Raw genomic sequence first — 18990 nt, 5'->3', positions numbered from 1 at the left:
TCATATTCCTGGGCAAGGTATTTGAACAAATCACTGGCTACTTGGAAGTCTCCTGGGGTTGTGCAGCAGCATGCTGGCTGACCTCTGCTGCCTTTTTCTTAATAACCTCAATACTAAATCCACCCTAAGTAAATTTCAAATCATTTCCTTAGACATACTGTCCACTCCCATCAAACCAAATGAAAAAGGAACTTCCCCAAGAAATAACGAAATATATAGTAACAGTTTTCCTTTCTGTCCTTTAAGTTTCTGATAAGTTCTCTTACAATTTTCTCTATATTGATTTTATACCAAGAACTTGGATAATAAATATTAAAGTAAAATATAATGGGTAGTTCTTTGTGGGAAAAATCATGAAAGAAAGGAACTTTTTTAATGTAGAAATTGGATTCTGAATTGAGTAGCAAAATTTTACTTTTTGAAGTTACCGAATTAATAATGGTCCAAATGACTAACGGTTAGTATCCTGTGGCTGAATGAGTTACTGTATTAACTGCAACACAGTTATTAGTGGTATTTAAATTCAAATCATGTATATTTTAGTTTCTGCTTGCACTAGCTCAGAGTTAACTTTCAAACATAAGGTTCAGCCCCTGCTATTAATAACTTGATATGTTCTGTTGAATTTTTCACTTTCTTCCTAATTCTGAAAGTACTTCTATACATTCTGAAATGGCATTTCAGCAAATGAAAAAAAGAAGTTGGCAAATCAGGACCCATTTCTTCTTTCGAGATCAAACTAATGCTAAACCAGACTACTATCCAAAACATCTCCGTGCAAATTAACTAGAGAGAGTTGGTAGTTCTCTGAAACTTGTATAAATTTTATTACCGAGATTACTAAAATCACATTGAAAACACCTTAAAAGACCCCAACCACCTATCAGAAAAAAAATCACTATGGGCATCCCGTCCCTTTGATTGAACCTGGGTAACAAAAGAGGCAAAAGACATGGTTTATGCTGAAACCTAAGATTTGAATGCTAGTGTTTTCAAGCTTTAATAAAGTATATACCAATTCCAAGTACCAAACATATCAAAATTCATATTCATGGGTTTATTCTTAAGCATCGAAAGCAAATTCTGCTCACTGAATCCTATTTTGATTTGCACGAGGCATTCAGAGATGAGTTATAATCAGGAAAAAAGTATCCACTGAATGCATCGTGTTTTAAAAAATACAATTAACGTTTCAAAACCACACTTAAAAAGGAGAATACCCGAAAAGTTTACTCTTTTCATAAAATTTGAGACAGTATTATCCTGCAGATAAAAATACATTTCTTGTATATACATGTAGATTTCTACATGAAAGAAAGGACTCAGCTCCCGACAGAAAAGGGCTGACCCTTGATATAAAGACATGTTAGATTGCCAAACTGATGTGATTCCCATTGTAAGGAGAACCGAAAACCGAAGGATAAAGGTAAGTTAAAGGAAGGATAAAGTCCAGTCACCTGCTCCTGAACAGCGGTAGAGCTGGGCGAGAAGCAGGGGATAACAGTAGAAATAAGACACCGAAGAAAGGCAAAGAAGGCCTCGACTCTGACCAGAAGTGAATGGAGAATCAAGCGAAGTTGAGAACAGATAGGACATAGCTGCAGTGAGATGCCTGAAATTAGAATTTGGTAGTTGATAGTTAACAGAAGCTCAAATCACCTTAAAGTGGACTTAGAGTGTCTACAGTTTACTGGAGAGCCAATATTCCAGTGACCAGATAACTCAGTACAGTATTATCATATAAAAAACCTTCCCAAATAACATTAGGTCACCAGAAGACCTTTGCTTCTGATCACATTCTCTGAAGCTTAAAAAAGTCCCTGACTCACGGGGAGAGACAACACGGTGCTCCAAAAAGAAACTCTGCTGAGATGTGTCAGTACCAGAAACTCCACTTGACCCTGGACGGGCACTGGATCTTGGATTCTTCAAAGTGAGGGCACTGTAATCAGGTTTCTTCCAAGCAAAACATTTTACCGTTTTGTTGACAATGAATTAAGGTGGGATTGTTTAGAACCCCAAGTGTGGTGGGGAAGGCAAGGGGGGAGAAGTTAAGCAAGATAAAGAAATGTCACAGAAATTTCATGCAAGGGTGGAACACTCAAGTTCTAGGTTTCCTAATTCATGCTGTATGCAGAAGTATCCTGTAAACTAAATTTGCCTAACAGAAAAGTTTCTGTATCTTCAACAGATGAGAATGATTGCAGTATTTGGGATCCTTGATCAATATGAACTACTCATTGTCTCTTCTCAAAGACGGGTTCACCTTCTTTTTTACCCAAATCCTACACTAAAAGACAACTACGGTGCTAAACATTCACCACCAGTCAAGTTAGGAATGTTCGAAGAAAATAAATTAAACTTGAAACAAAGATGATGTTTTTGGTCAAATTTCAGACATGTATCATCAGAAATTAATTATTGGCCCCACCAGGTGAAAGATGAAGGGAGGCCAGGAGAAGTCTAGAGAGCTGATATACACACAAGTGAGTGTCACTGTTTTTTGTTTTTTGTTTTTTTAAACCTAGTTTTATTAAATATTGCTTCTTTGGGATGTGTTTATAACAACTCCCAGAACATTTTCATGTAAGGATTCAAAGCGGGCATATTAAAATACAGCTTCAATATAAAGTTTATCACAGTTTTACAGTATTCAAAAATGACAGACCTGCCTTAAAAAACAAAACAAAAACCAAAAAAAGGACTATTACACCCAAAACATAAGAAAACAATTAAATAAACAAGTTTGGCATTTCCATAACTTTATAGTATAAAACAATATTAAATCTATTACTGGCAAGCGGACACCGATGTTTTACCTAGTTTGAAATGTGTCCCATTTAAACACACTATACAAGTTCACTATACAAAAAAGACTGATGGTCTTTTTGATGAAAGAAGTGCACCCTGAAAATTTTTGCCAGTTTAGAATATTAGCTCTTAAAGTCAAAAAAGTCCTTTTTTAAACTGAAGGCTAAATTCAGATTTTTTTTTTTTTTTTTTTTTTTTTGCTGTTTTGTCTCATTTGTCAGCCTTCCTGGTTTAAAAACAATAGTGTCTATGGACGCCCACCAGGGGGCAGTGTAAGATTAGCCATTAAATCACGAACAGCTGCAAATATTGTGCATTCACCTGCAACAGAGAAAAATGGTCATTAGCTATTCGCAATACAGGAAAGATGCTGTCAACACACTGGTGGGGGTAGGGATAATTAAATCTAAAATCAGCAAGAACTTCAAGGGTCAAAAGACTAAACTTTAACTGCACAGGTTACTGGGGATTAAGCTTTGGTGTTAAGTATCAAATACTTGGTTCGGGTTTTGTTTGCTTTTCTTCTCATGGGGAAATTCTGGGTAAGTCCCAGTTAGGTTTGAATTTAAGGAGATATGCCTTGAGTTTCTCCACTGAAAACACTGGAGCAGTGAATAAGCCTTTAAAGTTGGGTTTCAAGACTACTGACAGTTTATGTATTTTGAATCTAATGAAAAGATCTAGTTTAGATTTATTTATGCATCCGTTACAACATCAACGATGTCCTTCTAATGTTGCTTTAAAAGCCAGATAAAAATGTCTATGATCGCACTGTCCAACAGAACTTTCTGTGCTGATGGAAATATTCTGTATGTGCACTGTGGCTCCTGAGTACCTGTCATGTAGCTAGTGTGCCTGAAGAACTATACAAAAAAGTTAATTTTAACTAGCTTGAATTTAAATAGCCACATGAGGTTAGTGACAGTTATACTGGGCAGTGCACTTCTATGACATATATTGGAGTTTTCTCAAATGTAAAGGAAATGATCAACCTCTGGAGTTCAACATGAGTATCAATTAATAAAAAGAGAGTGACTTTTCTTAAAAGCACTTCACTGGGAGGGGAGGAAGTGATGGGTTCAGGGGGTGGGGGGGGGCGGTGAAGTATGGCACACCGACAATCCAAAAACAAGACTTGTTTGCGGGTGGGGGCTAATGACTCATCCTTTCAATTCCCCCCTTGCTCAAAGAACCCAGAGACCCTGCCTCGTACTTCTTGTGAACATTACATAGACTTAAATATAATAAACCCAAACAGCTGTAAATAATATAAATCAAAAGCTGGGTCCCTTTCCTGGTATGTGGCCTAACGCTACGGTGGCCGCGAGTGAGAGAACGGGAGGCCTCGAGGGAAGAATGGCCTTCTGGCCAAGGGCAGGATGTGCAGTGACCCTGTGCAAGCTACTGCAAGCTTCCCTCCAACCGGTACAGAAAAAAAATGAAGCCCCAGGTTTGCCCAGTCTAAGGTAGACATTAAAAAAAAAAAAAAAAAAAAGACTAAAAAAAGGAAAGAAAAAGAAAAACACTCCCAAAACATCCCAACAATTTCTCAAATAAAAGGAAAAGTTATATCCTTCTTTTTCCTTTTCAAAAACACATTTTGATTATTGACAGACAGAAAAACGTGTTTGATCCCAAGAGGATCAAAACATTCTTTCCTTAAATTGTAAATTCCACAAGACATAATAATGATAATCATCTGCTTGTGAAGGAATGGTCTTATCATCAAAGTTCTACTGGACTGCTACTTTGAAAATTATTTTAGCTTTAAACTTCCGATTCTGAAGGACCTATTTTTAGCTGAAAGAAGAGATAAGTCAAAGGATGAAAGCAGAAAACTGTAAGAAGTGGAAGAAGTCTTACAACAAAAGAAGCGTACCCTTCTCTACTGCCCGGTGCATTCCTTGTAAACTCTATGTGAGTGAAAACTTGCCTATGTTATATACAATATGGAGAAATAAACAGCGAAAAATATAATTTCTCCCATGATTCCTGTTTCTAGTAAAATTTTAACACTGTGGTACCTAAAAAATGTTTCAGAGAACAACTTTCCCTCATTTAAAAATGTAATTCTGTTATCATACTACTCTAAGCAGAAAGCTACAGAGGATTTCCTTAATAGTAGAAATAAGCAAATTTTAATTTAAATTTAATTTCCTTAAGATTAGCAACAAGCAAAATGGAAGAAAAGTTCTCTTTGCTGAGCTTTAGGTTTTGTGACGAAACATTCAAAACTGCCAGGAGTTGTGTGTTCCGTGTAGGCTACCACAGTATGGAAGGGACCTGGTTTACCTGCCAGAAACATTCAGGGTTCCTCGAAAATGTTGTTTGAGAGCTTCATTGTGCACTTGGTGAAAAGGTTCACTTGCACCCGCCTGACACTTATATAAGAAGCCCAAAAAGCAGTGATGCCATTTGTATCAGCTTTTATTCTTCACAAAACATTTAGAAGATACAGAACTTTGAATGATAATATTCTATTCATGATTGAACCATGAAATATGAGAAACCGACATGCATTTCAACTGGTGATGTACAGAGTGGCAGGTATCGATGGTAGGGCAGGAATTCACAGCCATGAAAAAGTCTATCATCCTAACCTACGGCTCTGTGGCAATGTGTGCTAGAAATACAAGCTTCTGGCATTAGCAACTGGGTCAGTCCCAATAGTAAATCACTAACAAAAATGAGGTCCAGGCAGCAGAGACATGGACAAAAATGAAGAAACCAGTGAGAAAGGAAGAAAGCGACAGGCAGACATTAACAGGGCCACAGCAATCAGCGCTCTGTTACTAGGATTGGTGGGGGGGGGAGAGCGGGGTAAGGAGGGAGTAGAGGGAAGGAGGAGGAATCTGTCAAAAGAACTTTTGTAACATATAGGCAATAAAATATTATCTACTGGTCATGTACCTTGTCGTGGCGGGTTCATCTCTGCAAACCTCTTCAGAATGTTGCTGACCATCATGGGAGCAGCAACAGAAGAGTTCTGCTGTCTGGGAATGTCTGCCTGTTGGGTTGTACCTGAAGCCATGTCATAAATGATTGGAACTATAATACTAACAGGTTCTTGGGGAGGGACCGATGTTTTCTGAGTTAGTTGAAGCTGAAGACACACAACACATACAAAGAGAATAAAAACGTAATAAGAAAATAAAACATTTGCCTACATTTATCAAAGGTACTATTATTTACTCCATCAGATTAAGATACCTCGGGCACAAGAAAACTAGAGATCACAAGAAAAGTGACAAAAAATTGAATATTATGGTTAACGATGCAACCGTGCCACACAATTATCTAATTCAATACATTTCTGTTATTACTAAAGGAACCGGCAGTACATCACGTCTAAACTGACAATTAAGGAATCTGAGCCTGTGTTTGGCAGTGACGGTTAACTCTGTAGTAATCCAAAAGTTTTTCTATTATCCTTGCATGCTTTTTCCTCAGGGGCTTTGTGCGCGCATGTGCGCGCACACACACACACACACACCACACCACACCACACACATATATATGCTGGGTGCTACTTACTCTGTAGTAATCCAAAGTTGTTCTATTACCCTTGCATGCTTTTTCCTTAGGGGTTTTGTGCACGCGTGCGCGCACACACACCACCCCCTCCCCCCCCACACACACATGCTGGGTGGTACTTACAAAAAATAGCATTTTGGATTTCAGCACCACAGCAGGCGTCCCTGGGGGTGCAATCGGCGGTGCGCTGGGAGGGATCGTCAGGCAAAACTGGACATTCCATTTTAGCTGTGTTGCCTGGTCAGGAAACTGTTCGTGAAATCATGATAAAGTCATATAAACATTTAAAATTACATTTTAGTAGAGGAGTCTCAAAGGTCAGAATCTTATTTTATACAATCCATTATTTTTTTTTAAGATTTTATTTATTTGTCAGAGACAGAGAGCACAAGCAGGAGGACTGGCAGGCAGAGGGAGAAGCAAGCTCCCTGCTGGGCGGGGAGCCCAAGGTGCGACTCGATCCCAGGACTCTGGGATCATGACGTGAGCCAAAGGCAGCTGCTTAACCAACTGAGCCACCCAGGCGTCCCTATACAATCCATTATTAACAGAACATAAAGATGACAGCCTGCATTATCTCAAAGGGCATACGTGACGTTCCTACATGAAAAATCCACTCCAGACCTATGTGACATGTTCCCCTTTCCTTCCCTCCTGCTCCATTAATTCCCAAGGCCTATGGATTCTGCTTCCCTGCTGTCTCTGACCTCTGTTCCCACCTCTCTATTTTCACGGATGCCACCAAGCTCCAGGATTCAGGACTTCTCTTGTGGCCCCTAACGGTCTCTTCCAGTGGCTGCCTCTCCCAGTTCCTCCATCTACCACTGCCAGGACAATGTCCTCGAGCACAGTTCTAATCGAGCTCACAAATGTTTAGTGATGTGCAGTGACACATGCTGTTCCCTTCCCTTACCCCGCCAGGACCAAGATCTGGCATTCAAGGCCCTTTAACTTTAAAGCACAGTAACTAGTGCCAACCTAGACTTCCCAACCTCATTCCCAGCTCCTTCCCTAAAACATACTTGTCAAACTATGTTAATAATTTCAAACTGTATTCACTGGTGTTCTGTTTTGTTTTTTTAAAGATTTTATTTATTTATTTGACAAAGAGAGCAAGAGAACACAAGCAGGGGGAACAGTAGAGGGAGAGGGAGAAGCAGGCTCCCCACCAAGCAGGGAGTCCGATGCGGGGCTCGATCCCAGGGCCCTGAGATCATGACCCGAGCCGAAGGCAGACGCTTAACCATCAGAGCCACCCAGGCGCCCCTTTTGTTTTGTTTTTAAAAGATGTATTTATTTAGTTTAGAGAAAGAGAGAGCGCACACGAGCAGGGGGAAGGGCAGAGGGAGAGAGAGAACCCCGAAGCAGACTCCCTGTTGAGTGCAGAGCCCAACGCGGGGCTCGATCCCAGGACCCTGAGATGGTGACCTGAGCCAAAATCAAGAGCCAGCCATTTAACTGACTGAGCCACCCAGGCGCCGCCCCCAACTGGTGCTTTTTTTTAGCCACATGAATACTTACTCCTTCAAAAACTCAAATGGGTATCTTTTTGCTATAAATACTGTTTCCTATAGGCTACCAGAGCAGAAGCCAAATGTTGAGACTATTAGCAAAGGAACACTGCTGTCCCCGGTATTAGCAGTAAAACACCGACTGGAAAAAGGAGTGAGGTATTTGGAATTACCCAAAGCAATACTAGAAACATTTGAACCCAAGTCCTGTAGGCTTGGAAAAATATAATCAGCCACAACCTGGATTCCATACTGTATGCTTTCACAGGAAAGGGGAGGAATTCACCTCCCCAGGGAGGACAGATTTTTTTTGATAAATGACATTAGGTCAATTGGGGGGCATCTGAAAAAGCTAGATCCACACCTCACACTTGACACCAAGGTAGATTTTAAACGGATCAAAAATTTAAATAAATAAGTAATTTAAAAAATGAAGCCATAACAGTATTAAAAGAAGCCATGGGAACATCATTTCAGTATCCAGGAGCAGGAAGAGTGAATCAAATGTATTTGCTTTTATAAGAGGTAAGCCACTGGTAACTCAGGTTGCCTGTGGGGAGGGAGACTAGACACCTGGACAGGGATAGATGGGAAATTTCCCCCGTATCACATCTTGATCTCAGGTCAAAAGATACAGGAGGACTGTGTTACCTATTCAAAGATAAATAAAATCTTAAAAAATAAAAAGAGTGTAAGAGAAAAACGGAAGTACATAAATAGGTGAAAACCGATAAATACTGCTCCCACCAACTCCAACCTCTTCAGAGACCTTGCTATATACAGAAGTATGCATTTCACTGTAACTTACCAGCTCTAGCTTCATAATATGCACACAGTCCCTGAGGATGTGTGTAGGAGCTCCTAACAGCTTGGTGAAGGCTATTAAAGTATTGGCTTTAAACGGCGGTCCTGCAACCTACAGGGATGAATAAAGCAAGTTACTCTGCATTCTACTTTGACTCTTCTCTTTTGTTGACTGTAGAGGCATACCTTGGCGATGGGAGTTCAGTTCCAGACCACCGCAATAAAGCAAGTATCGCATGAAGTTTTCTGGTTCCCCAGTACATATAAAAGTTATGTTTATTTATACCATACTGTAGTCTAGTAAGTGTGCAATGGTATTATGTCTAAAAAAATGTACCTATCTTAAAAAATACTTTATTGCTAAAAAATGCTAACCACCACCTGAGCTTTCAGTGAGTCACAATCATCGAGCACCATAATAAAAAGTTTGAAATATTGTGGGAAGTACCAAAATGTGACAAGGAGACATGAAGTGAGAAAATGCTGGTGGGAAAACAGCCCTGACACTCGCTCCATGCACGGTTGCCACAAACCTTCAGTTTGTTAAAAAATACAGTATCTGCGAAGCAATAAAACGAGGTATGCCCGTATTAAAACTATGCATTAAGAAACACATACTCTTGTTTCAAAGAATTTCTCCAAAACTTGAAGTTCATCGGGTTTCCACTGTCCTGCATTTTCAGGTGTCACTTTTAGCTGAAGTGTTTGGTTGGTTTTGGGACTAAGGGCTACTCTGCATTTCAGGGCATCAGTTTTAAACATGATCACTCCAGGTTCGTTGGAATTTATCAGCTGCAGCTGCAAAACATGAAGGATGCATCAAGTTAGTATGTAAGACAAAGAGGAAATGAAAACGTTGCTCAGAGAACTGTTTCAGAGGGAAAACAACTAAAAGGTGATACCCGTTCCCAAACAAAAATATCTAGGCACTGAGCACCATGGACTGCTAACATCCCAAAGAAGGAACTATACATTATGTGCCTCTCAATGGAAGAACAGAACACAACCTATGGAATATTCTCGTAAAATAACAACAAACTTGAGCTGGAATTCGGTAGTTACATCTGCAGGGTGGACCAATATTATAGAAATGTGAGGGTCACAAGAACATGTTAAATAATTCCAAAGGGACGCAATCAGCAAAATCCAGACTGTGAGAAACTCGACAAGACAACGGATATAGTTGCTTCAATAATAAAAGGGACTTAAAAGACTTGTCTGGGTTCTGCTTTAGACTGTAAAAACCGTGACAACATGGGAAATCTGGACACCAACTAGCTATCTGATGATAAAGAAATTGTCTTCATGGATGAAACGATGTCTGGGATTTGCTGTCAAACCACCTGGGGAAGGAGCTATAGAATAAACATGATTGACAGGGGTTCACTGTTGGAAGGTAGGTGATGAGAACACAGAAGTTCATTATACTCTCTTATACTGTTACACTCTCAACTTTTATATATGATTAAAAATTTTCCACAAGACGTTTTTAAAAAATGGCACAGTAGAAGAAAAGAATAAAGAGTACCATTACAAAATGTTGGATCTGGATTGGGACCTTACACTGGCCCAGGGGTTGGTAAATTTTTCTGTAAAGTAATGGAGAATAAATATTTTAGGCTACATGGTCTCTGTCGCAACTACTCAATGATGCCATCGTAGTTGAAAGCTGCCGACAATCCATAAATTAATGGGTGTGACTATGTTCCAGTAAAACTTTATTTACAAACAGGTGGTGCGTAGGACTTGCCTTCCCCACCCCCCACTACAGGGCCAGTAGTTATTGACCCCTGCTCTATCGTAACATACTGATTATGCAGAGGAGCAAAATGAGGTTCAAAGAGCTGAAAGCTTACGTGGCTTGTAAGTGGCAGAGGGAGGGTAGATCACAGGTCTCATAATAATCATTTTATAAAATGCTAATTTATTCAACTTATGTTAAAACCTCTATTATTTTCAAATCTGAATATAAAGGTTGCAAAATAGCTTGGTGCCATCCGTGGAGTAGATATTTCAAACATTCACCATTCTACCTCATTAACACATACATATATCAAGAGTTATAAATAACTAACAGATACTGAATAATACCAAGACATTATGCTAAGGGCTTTCTATGAAGTATCTCGAATTCCCACAATTGTTATGAGTTAGGTAAATACAATTATCTACCATTATCAAAAAGGTAAAGGGATTTGCCTAAGCTTGTACTAGCTGGTGGCATGGCCTGGGTACAAACCCAGAGAGTCAGACTCTGGAGCTGGGGCTATCAACTCTGAACTATCTCCTGAGGGTATCACCACAGGACACATCTTTTTCTGACTTTTTCTAAATCACTTCAGTTGTTCATGAATTTAAAAAGGAGTTTTCAACCTTGTGATCAAAAATAATTTTATTTCAATGGAGAATCCAGTTCAAAGTCAGCCTGCCTGCAAGGGGATTCCAGAAGGCCCATAGTTGCTTGTATGCTACTCTCTGCAAAGGCAGATCCTGGGAGCATTTGTCCCATGGCGCTGTGGGGACCCTGTGGGACCTATCTCTGGGCCCGTTAGCCATAGCACAGCAAACTATAAAACGCAGGAACATGTTAACCTAAGAATGGAAAAGAAAACAGTGGAGTCCGTTTTTAATGCTAGAGCAGGGTGGAAAGCACAGTTCCAGCGAGCTAGTTAAAGGAAGTGAGGGAACATCATTTTAGTTCAGATGCTGTTCTGTGGGGAAACTTATCAGCACCCGCCTTCAACAACCACCACTGAGGAGTTCACTAGGTACCCATACCGTTTCTTGTTGAATAATTCTTTGAAGGTGCCGTCTCATGATGACCGATCCAAGGAATCTCTCAAGCGGAGAACAAAGATAACTACCTGCCAGGCCAGGCACAAGGCCTGGTGTTGGAGAGGGCAGCAGTAAAATGTTCAAGGCACTGTGAGTGAGGATGGTAGGTATGGAGGCTGCCCAGGAGCGCTGAGGTAGTTTACGAGGTGGAGGCATGTTTGTTGGCAAAGTTTGGGAACCTTTTGGGAAGGAAAACATGTCATTTCAGTCACAAATGAATACGGTCCCACTGTTCTGTTTTGTTTTTATTATAAATCTTTGATATTCTAAAGCAATCCATACTGTTTTCATTACTCCTTGTGGCTTAACAATCATATGTTAGCTTCCTTTTAGCAAAATGGCCAGGGTTCTTCTTCTCCCTGTAGCTAGGTTCCTTACAAAGTGACTTTGTAGCAAGCCCTTAGAGGGATGAGTCTATTTCTCTTCCTGGGATCTGGGCTGGCCCTGTGACTTGCTGTGACTTAAAGAATGCAGTGGAAGGGACGTGGTACCAGCTGCAAACTTAGGATTTCACTCACGTTCTTGAAACCCCGTCCAGCCACCAGGTGATCAAGCCTGTGATCAAGTCTGAGACCACATGGAGCAGAGGAAGCCACACCGGCTGGGGCCATTTTAGACCAGCCAGGCCCCAGCCCACACAGGAGCTGACCACAGACACATGAGTGAGCAAAGCAGAGCCTAGAAAAATCACCCAGCTTGGCTTAGCCCAAATCGCCTATATTATTAGCTCACCTATAGAATGGTGAGCTAATAATAAGATTGCTGTTCTAAGTCATTAAACGTTACCTGGCAAAGCTAACTAACATATGTGCACAATTCCGTTCTGTGTTAATTTGTACAACCTTGTCAGTTAACTTTAGGTGTCCCTCAAGGTCTAGTTTTGCAGCTAAGTTAGTAGACATAACAAAGGTACTGGGGCTCACCTCACTAGACTTCTGGAGGAGACATTTCCCTTTCTTATATTTTGCTTTAACTGTGCAAATTAACTATTGTTAACCAATTTACTAAATGGATTAAAGTTTAAGTTATTAAGTATCCCCATTTAACAAGTAGGTCACAACGTCAAATGTGAGGATGGAAAAAAAATAGGTCATCTGGAGGTTAGACTAAAACCAACACAAAAATGGTGATGACGCTCACTTGTTCCAGCTCGAGGGGAATGAGAAGCATCTGGAACTGGAGAATGTAGTGATGGATTGGCTGGTGACATTCCAGGCATGCGTGTTGCTGGTGAGGGGCCGGACACTTGAGGAGACCCTGGCCAGTTCCCGGCTCGTCCACTTGGTGACACCATAGTGTATGGAGAACTAGGGTCCAGGGTTCCTGTAAACAAGTGAACAGATGGTTTTCAAAACCTGTATTTTAATAACTGAAAGGTACTTGACGGTGCTGAAATGCTTGACACTTTACAAGGTGCTCATTTTATTTTTCTTTTCGCTATTTCACTGAAGTATGATGCTTCTTCATATGGCACATCTGAAGGTCTATTTTGTATAGTTTATGTACTTTTTAACGTGATACAAAATTAGAAAAATACAGAATGAGAAAGGATAAAATTTACCTTCATACAAGCTTCAACATATGCAATGTGTAACAATCTACTTTACACTATGCAACCACCTACTATTTTCAAAACCCATTTGCAAACGTCTTTAAAAATGTTAAGCAAAAAAATCTCAAAGCTCACTTCAGGGCAGAAATCTTATATTTTTCAAGTAACCCTGACAAATTATGTTTTTCATTCTATTCAAGGCTGAGGAGAGGGAAATTTTCCCTCTTCTTTCTTTAGTAAATGCTACACTGACTGAGAAATGAACCAAGAATCAAGTTTTGAAAGCAGCAACTTCCAGGGGCGCCTGGGTGGCTAATTCGTTAATTGTCTGCCTTCAGCTGAAGTCATGATCCCAGGGTCCTGGGATTGAGCCCTGCATCGAGCTCCCTGCTCCGCGGGAAGCCTGCTTCTCCCTCTCCCACTCCCCCTGCTTGTGTTCCTTCTCTCACTGTGTCTCTCTCTGTCAAACAAATAAATAAAATCTTAAAAAAAAAAAAAAAAAAAGGCAGCAACTTCCTGAACAATTTGATATTTAAATGTCATTCTGCAGTTACTTTTAACATATTATTTATACCCCTCTGTAACCAAAGGATACTGAGAAAATACTTTTACCATATATCAGAGAGTAAATGATCCTAACTTAAAAGTCTTATAAATTGGTAAGAAAAAACACAAGAACATATAGGCAGGCATAAAATAAGAAATACCAAAGACCGATGAGAGAAAAAAGGTTTACCTTCATTAATAATCAAAGAAATGCACATTCAACAAAAAGATACCATTTTTCACCTATCAAAATGACCAAGATTTCTGAAAGTCGTAATACCCTGCGTTGGCAATGATGCAGGAAAATAGGCATTCTTGTTTGAAGCTAGAGGAAATTGGTACAGCCTTTCAGGTGAGCAATTTGCAGTATGTTTCGAAAGCTTTAGAATTTCTCAAACCCTTTGAGACAGCAATTCCATGTCTAGGAACTTACCTAAGGGAATAATCATGTGAGCAGAGATGATACCATTTTCAGTTGTTAAAACAAAAAAATGGAAACATTCTAAACATATAATAGGAGGGCAGTTAAATTATGTTATGTCAAGACAAGGGAATACTATGAAGCCATTTAGTATAACGACGTAGAGTTTTTACTGATAGAAATGTCCCTACAAATATTAATAGTAGACAAAACCACAGACGCTACACAGCTGTAAAAACTGAGGAAGTCCTTTATGTTGTGATTTGGCACGGCATTCAGGAAAAATAGATGAAAAAAGTAAGGCACTGAAGTATGTGTAAAAGGGGTGAGAACACTTACAGGCATCTGCTTGTGTATGCAGACAACATCTCTGCAAGGACACATAAGAAATTAACAAGACTGAATGCCTCTGGGAAGAGGAATTGGGTGGTTGGTGGCATCGAAACACTCCCCTGGCTACTTCTTTTATTCTTTAGTTGAACCAATTCAAAATAAAATTTCTGAGTTAAAAAATTCAAGTCTCAAAACTACATATGGTATAGTCCCAATTGTGGGGGGAGGTGTTTGAGAGGAGAGACAAGCAGACAGGTGGAGAGCAACAGAGAGGCGAGCAGGCAGGTGAGCAGGGGGTGCGTGACGGGAAGAGCAAGGCAGAAGCGAGGGGAGGGGGAGAGAGTCCAAAGCAGACGGACTAACTGGTAGATCTCTGCGTGGTGGGATGAGGACAAATTCATTTTCTTTGGCGATTTCCCCAATGAACAAAGTGCTAATTTTGCAATACGAAAAGAATTTATTTACCAAAAAACTACTTCCACATCAAATTCTTATGCTATCGCGGTTTCCACGTATGGACTCACCATGTGGACTAGCAAAACTGGCCCCTGGTCCTATTGAGATTCCATGCGAGGATGGGGGAGGAGTTGGAACAAATGACGCTGGTGAAGGGGCCCTCAGAGCCCCACTGGGGGAGCTGGCAGCATGCAGATTTCCTAATAAAGGAAAATAATTACAGATGATCTTGCAGGACACATAGCATGTCCTGGCCAAGGACCTCAAGTTAAGACTCTCTCTATGGATTAAAGAAATAAGTAGTAAAGCTCCCTTAAATAGCACAGAGAAAATCTGAAATGATTTTGTTACTGAAAAAGAGAGAGGGATCGATTCCATGGGGCCCAAATTCTAGCTCTTATATTGACCTGAGTTTAAAAAAAAAAAAAAAAATCCAGTGTACTTTTGTGTTCGCTCATTCACTCTTTCAGCAAGTGGGCATGAATGTTAATTTCATGCCAAGCATTGCTGTAGGCACTGGGGATGCAGCAGTTGACAGACAAAAATTCCTGCCCTTGTGGAGTTTCTATTCTAGTAGAATGAGAAAGACAACAAATGTATGTCAGGTAGTGATAAGTGCTATGGAGAAAACCAGGGCAAGGAAAGGGGGCAATATCATGTAATGGCAGAGGTAGGTGCTGTTCTTTCTATAAAGCAACCCCAGAAGACCGCTCTAAGAAGGGGGCATGTGGGTAAGTGAAGCGTAAGGCGTGAAGATACCCAGGGGGTAAGAGATTCCAGGCCAAAAGAAGAGCTAATGCAAAGGCCCCAAAGGCAGCAGCAAAAACAACAGGGAGGGGGCCAGTGTGGCTGGATCAGTGGGAGCCACGGGGAAGTGGGAGGAGCTGAGGACAGAGAGGTGGTGGTGGGGGTCCTAGATCACACGGGGACTCGTAGGCCACTCTAAGGACTTAGGGTTTACCCTGAATGAGATGGGAAACCACTGCCAAGTTTGGAGTGAAGGAGTCATAAACTAGCTTCTGTTCTGAAAGGATCACCCTAACCATTGTGTAAAAAACAGACTACAGGGCAAGGGCAGGGAAACCAGTTAGAGGCAACAGTAATAATCCAAGTGAGAGATGGTTAATGGCTTGGGTGAGGGTGGAGGCTGAGGAGGGTTAGAGTCTGGATAAATTCTCAGTACAGAGGGAACAGTATCTGGGACTGACTGAAGTGGGTGTGAGAGAAAGAGGAGTCCAGCATGACTCCAACAGCTCTGGCCAAGCAGCAGGCAGGAAGGGGCTGCCGTTTCCGGAGTTTGGGGGGCAGGGGGCGGGGGCGGGGGTGGGCGGGCAGGTGTTAGGAGTTGAGGCTCAGCCATTGTCTACCCATCTAACAAGGGCATGCTGACCAGACAGCTGGAAAACACAGGACTTAGGTTCAGGGGAGAGGTCTAGATGGCAGATATTAAAAAACTGAGAGCAGTGAGCTTAAAGATGGGATTTAGCCACAGGACTAGTTTCAATTGAGGATCAGGAAAGAGGGAACCATGCTCCCCAAACTATGAATAAATGCGACACAGAGACACTTGCTACATTACCATCACTATCCTCAGTTTTCACATGTTTCAATTTCTCTACTACTAAGAGAATTTCATATTTCCTACATTCTATACCTAATGCAGTGCCTTACGTGCAGTATGTTCACCAACTCGATTAACCTTTAAGTGTCATGTTTAGATATTCAGCTGTGGGTTTGCTGTGGGGATTAAATGGATAAAGTGCTCAGAACACGGCTTGGCACACAGCAAGCACTATATACCTGTCTGCTACTATAATCATTTCAAAATAATTATTTCTACTTCCTTCTACATAAGACCTCACTCATATCCTAGAAACACATGCCCCTTGCGTTCTCTGCCCACATCTCCCGTTTTGCTCCTTGCTCCCTAAGCAGCTCCTTCTCAGGCTCCTACACTGGGAAGCAGCTGCCGGTACTCCGCAGGGGCAGAGCTCACCCACCCAGCTCAGCCTTCAATGACCTTCAGTGACATGACAATGACTTCCAAATCTTCATCTGTGGTTCCACCATCTCTGCTGAGCAGGTAAGGGGTCATCTACCCAAGAAATCTGATACCCGTCTTCCTTGCTAGACGATATGCTTGAGAGCAGGACTGGTATGTGGCTTGTTGCTGTATCCCCAGCGCCATGGAGCATCTGGCCCAGGGCAAGAACTCAAGCGATACCAGCAAATTGTTCAGTTAAAAGTAAAAATTAGGCATCCTCAAGCAATTTTATAGTGCACTCCATGGGGCTGCCAACAGAGTCATTTTGTTTGGATAAGCAGGCTCTGCACTGGCCCACTCTGCGGGGCACAGCACCTTTCATATATACCAGGGCTTAGCAAACTTGTTCTGTAAGGGGTCGTCCTAGCAGGAGAGCAGCCCCTGACACTGCATGAATGGGTGTAGCTGCGTTCCCCCAAAACTACAAAAACAGGTGATGGGCAGGATCGTGTTGTGATCAGCTCTCCTTGGAGCTGTGCCACGAGCCTGGCTCTGGGTGACAAAACCTCCACTTAATTCAAACCTTTCAACATGTTCCCGAGTCACGAACGCACCTTTCACAACCCTGCCATAAGGAACGAATGGCAGATACCTAGCCACAGATAAGGGAGTGGTCTCTGAAGGTCTAGGCTACATGTGTGGTGCTTGGGTGTGTCCGTGTATGTTCTGGATGTCAGAGTTGAACACAACAAAAGAGTAAGTAATATCTTACCTGGAGACTGTGTGTGCATCATAGAGGGAGACTGATTAACTGTGCTGTGGTAAGACGTAGGGGGTGAAGTAAGGGGATAAGCACCTGATGATCCCGGCTGTTTGGGAAATGGCTGAAAAGAAAAAAAGTACATGTTGGTCAAACGGGCCATGTGCGTATAGTATATAGTACATACGGCTGAAGAGTTAACCTTTACACAGTTCACTGGTTACCAAGAGGAAACACAAGATGTGAAAATGTGCAAAATACACATCAGTAACACAAGTTCTTAAAAACTCCCCGACTTTCAAAATGTTTAAAAAACAGCAAGAACTCACTCCTGACCTTGTAATACCATTGCTTTTATCCCTCAAGATGTTTTTTGCTTATTTTATCTACCATATCACTGATTTATCTGTATCGTTTCTCTCCCATTTCCCGGATTCTAAGAGTCTCTCCCCACCCCTTTAGTATTTCTGAAGTCAGGTGTATCTTTTGATTCCTGGTATGGCACAGTTTAACTGGCAATTCATAAAAAGTAGTGCATCTTACACTTGGTGGAGTTTTTAAAGGCAATGAAATACGGTTGTTTAACCTGACCTCTCCTCACCTTTACCTTCATCTCCAGCAATGAAAAACCTAGGACAATGAAATCCTTCCTAGTTTTTCATTTGAGGTACAAATCACATATAGTATAAGGACACAAATCTTAGAAAATGTCCAGTCTGATGAATTTTCACAAATGTCACCGCCACAGAGATCGAGACCCTGAAGACCACCACCAGTGCCCCGGAGGCCTCCCTCAGCCACCTTCCAAGGCTTTATCACTTCCCCAAAGGTAAGCACTATTCTGACCTCTGTCACTCAAGCTTGATTTTGCCAGTTTTCACATTTCATATAAATACTGAATGTACTTCTGAGTGTCTGGCTTCTTTTGTTCAACATTACGTCAGCGAGATTCACCATGTAGTAGTTTGTTTTTTCATTTCTATAAAGTATTCTATTGTATACTGAATAGACCCAGTTTATTCACTCATTCTGTTGCTTGATACTTGGGTTAGTTTACACTTTTTACATAAATAACGTTCCTGTGAACATTCTTGTGTTTTTTGGATGCATTTCTGTTGTACATATACCTAAGAGTAGAATTATTAAATCACAGGTATGCCTAATGTTCAGATTTAGTGCTCTGGAATACTGCTAAACACCACTGCACGGTTGTTATACCATTTTATGCACCCTCCAGTAGTAAATGAGTTTCAGTTGCTGCTAATACCAAATGTTGCCAAGAATGATCAATTTTCTTCTTAAAACCGTTTTTGTGGGTTTTGAGTATTATCTCACTGTGGTTTTAAGTTGTATTTCTGTGATGCCAAATGACGTTGAACACCCTTTCTGTGCTTACCAGCCGTTTGGATATCATACTCTTTCATGATCGCATGGCTAATCACC

At 41.0% G+C, this 18990-nt stretch overlaps 1 protein-coding gene across 2 annotated transcripts in view; it reads right to left on the bottom strand.

Annotated features, from left to right (window-relative positions):
- Window positions 1-956: 956 nt before the first annotated feature.
- MED14 (mediator complex subunit 14) overlaps window positions 957-18990 on the bottom strand; it is a 73562-nt gene continuing 55528 nt past the window's right edge. The window contains exons 23-31 of one of the 2 annotated variants that reach the window (XM_081808978.1): window positions 17560-17671; window positions 14872-15003; window positions 12636-12818; window positions 11439-11674; window positions 9279-9458; window positions 8665-8772; window positions 6469-6594; window positions 5722-5914; window positions 957-3132 (exon numbers count right to left, since the gene is read on the bottom strand). In XM_081808978.1, the coding sequence (XP_081665104.1) occupies window positions 3059-3132; window positions 5722-5914; window positions 6469-6594; window positions 8665-8772; window positions 9279-9458; window positions 11439-11674; window positions 12636-12818; window positions 14872-15003; window positions 17560-17671 (1344 nt within the window). In that variant the 3' untranslated portion in view covers window positions 957-3058. The remainder of the gene's footprint in view (window positions 3133-5721; window positions 5915-6468; window positions 6595-8664; window positions 8773-9278; window positions 9459-11438; window positions 11675-12635; window positions 12819-14871; window positions 15004-17559; window positions 17672-18990) is intronic. The other variant, XM_081808979.1, reaches the window with a different exon arrangement.

This window comes from Leptonychotes weddellii, chromosome X (genome assembly GCF_054177405.1).
Source record: "Leptonychotes weddellii isolate Sample4059 chromosome X, ASM5417740v2, whole genome shotgun sequence".
In the NCBI taxonomy this organism is placed as follows: Eukaryota; Metazoa; Chordata; class Mammalia; order Carnivora; family Phocidae; genus Leptonychotes; species Leptonychotes weddellii.
This window is presented reverse-complemented; position numbering and strand designations above follow the sequence as displayed.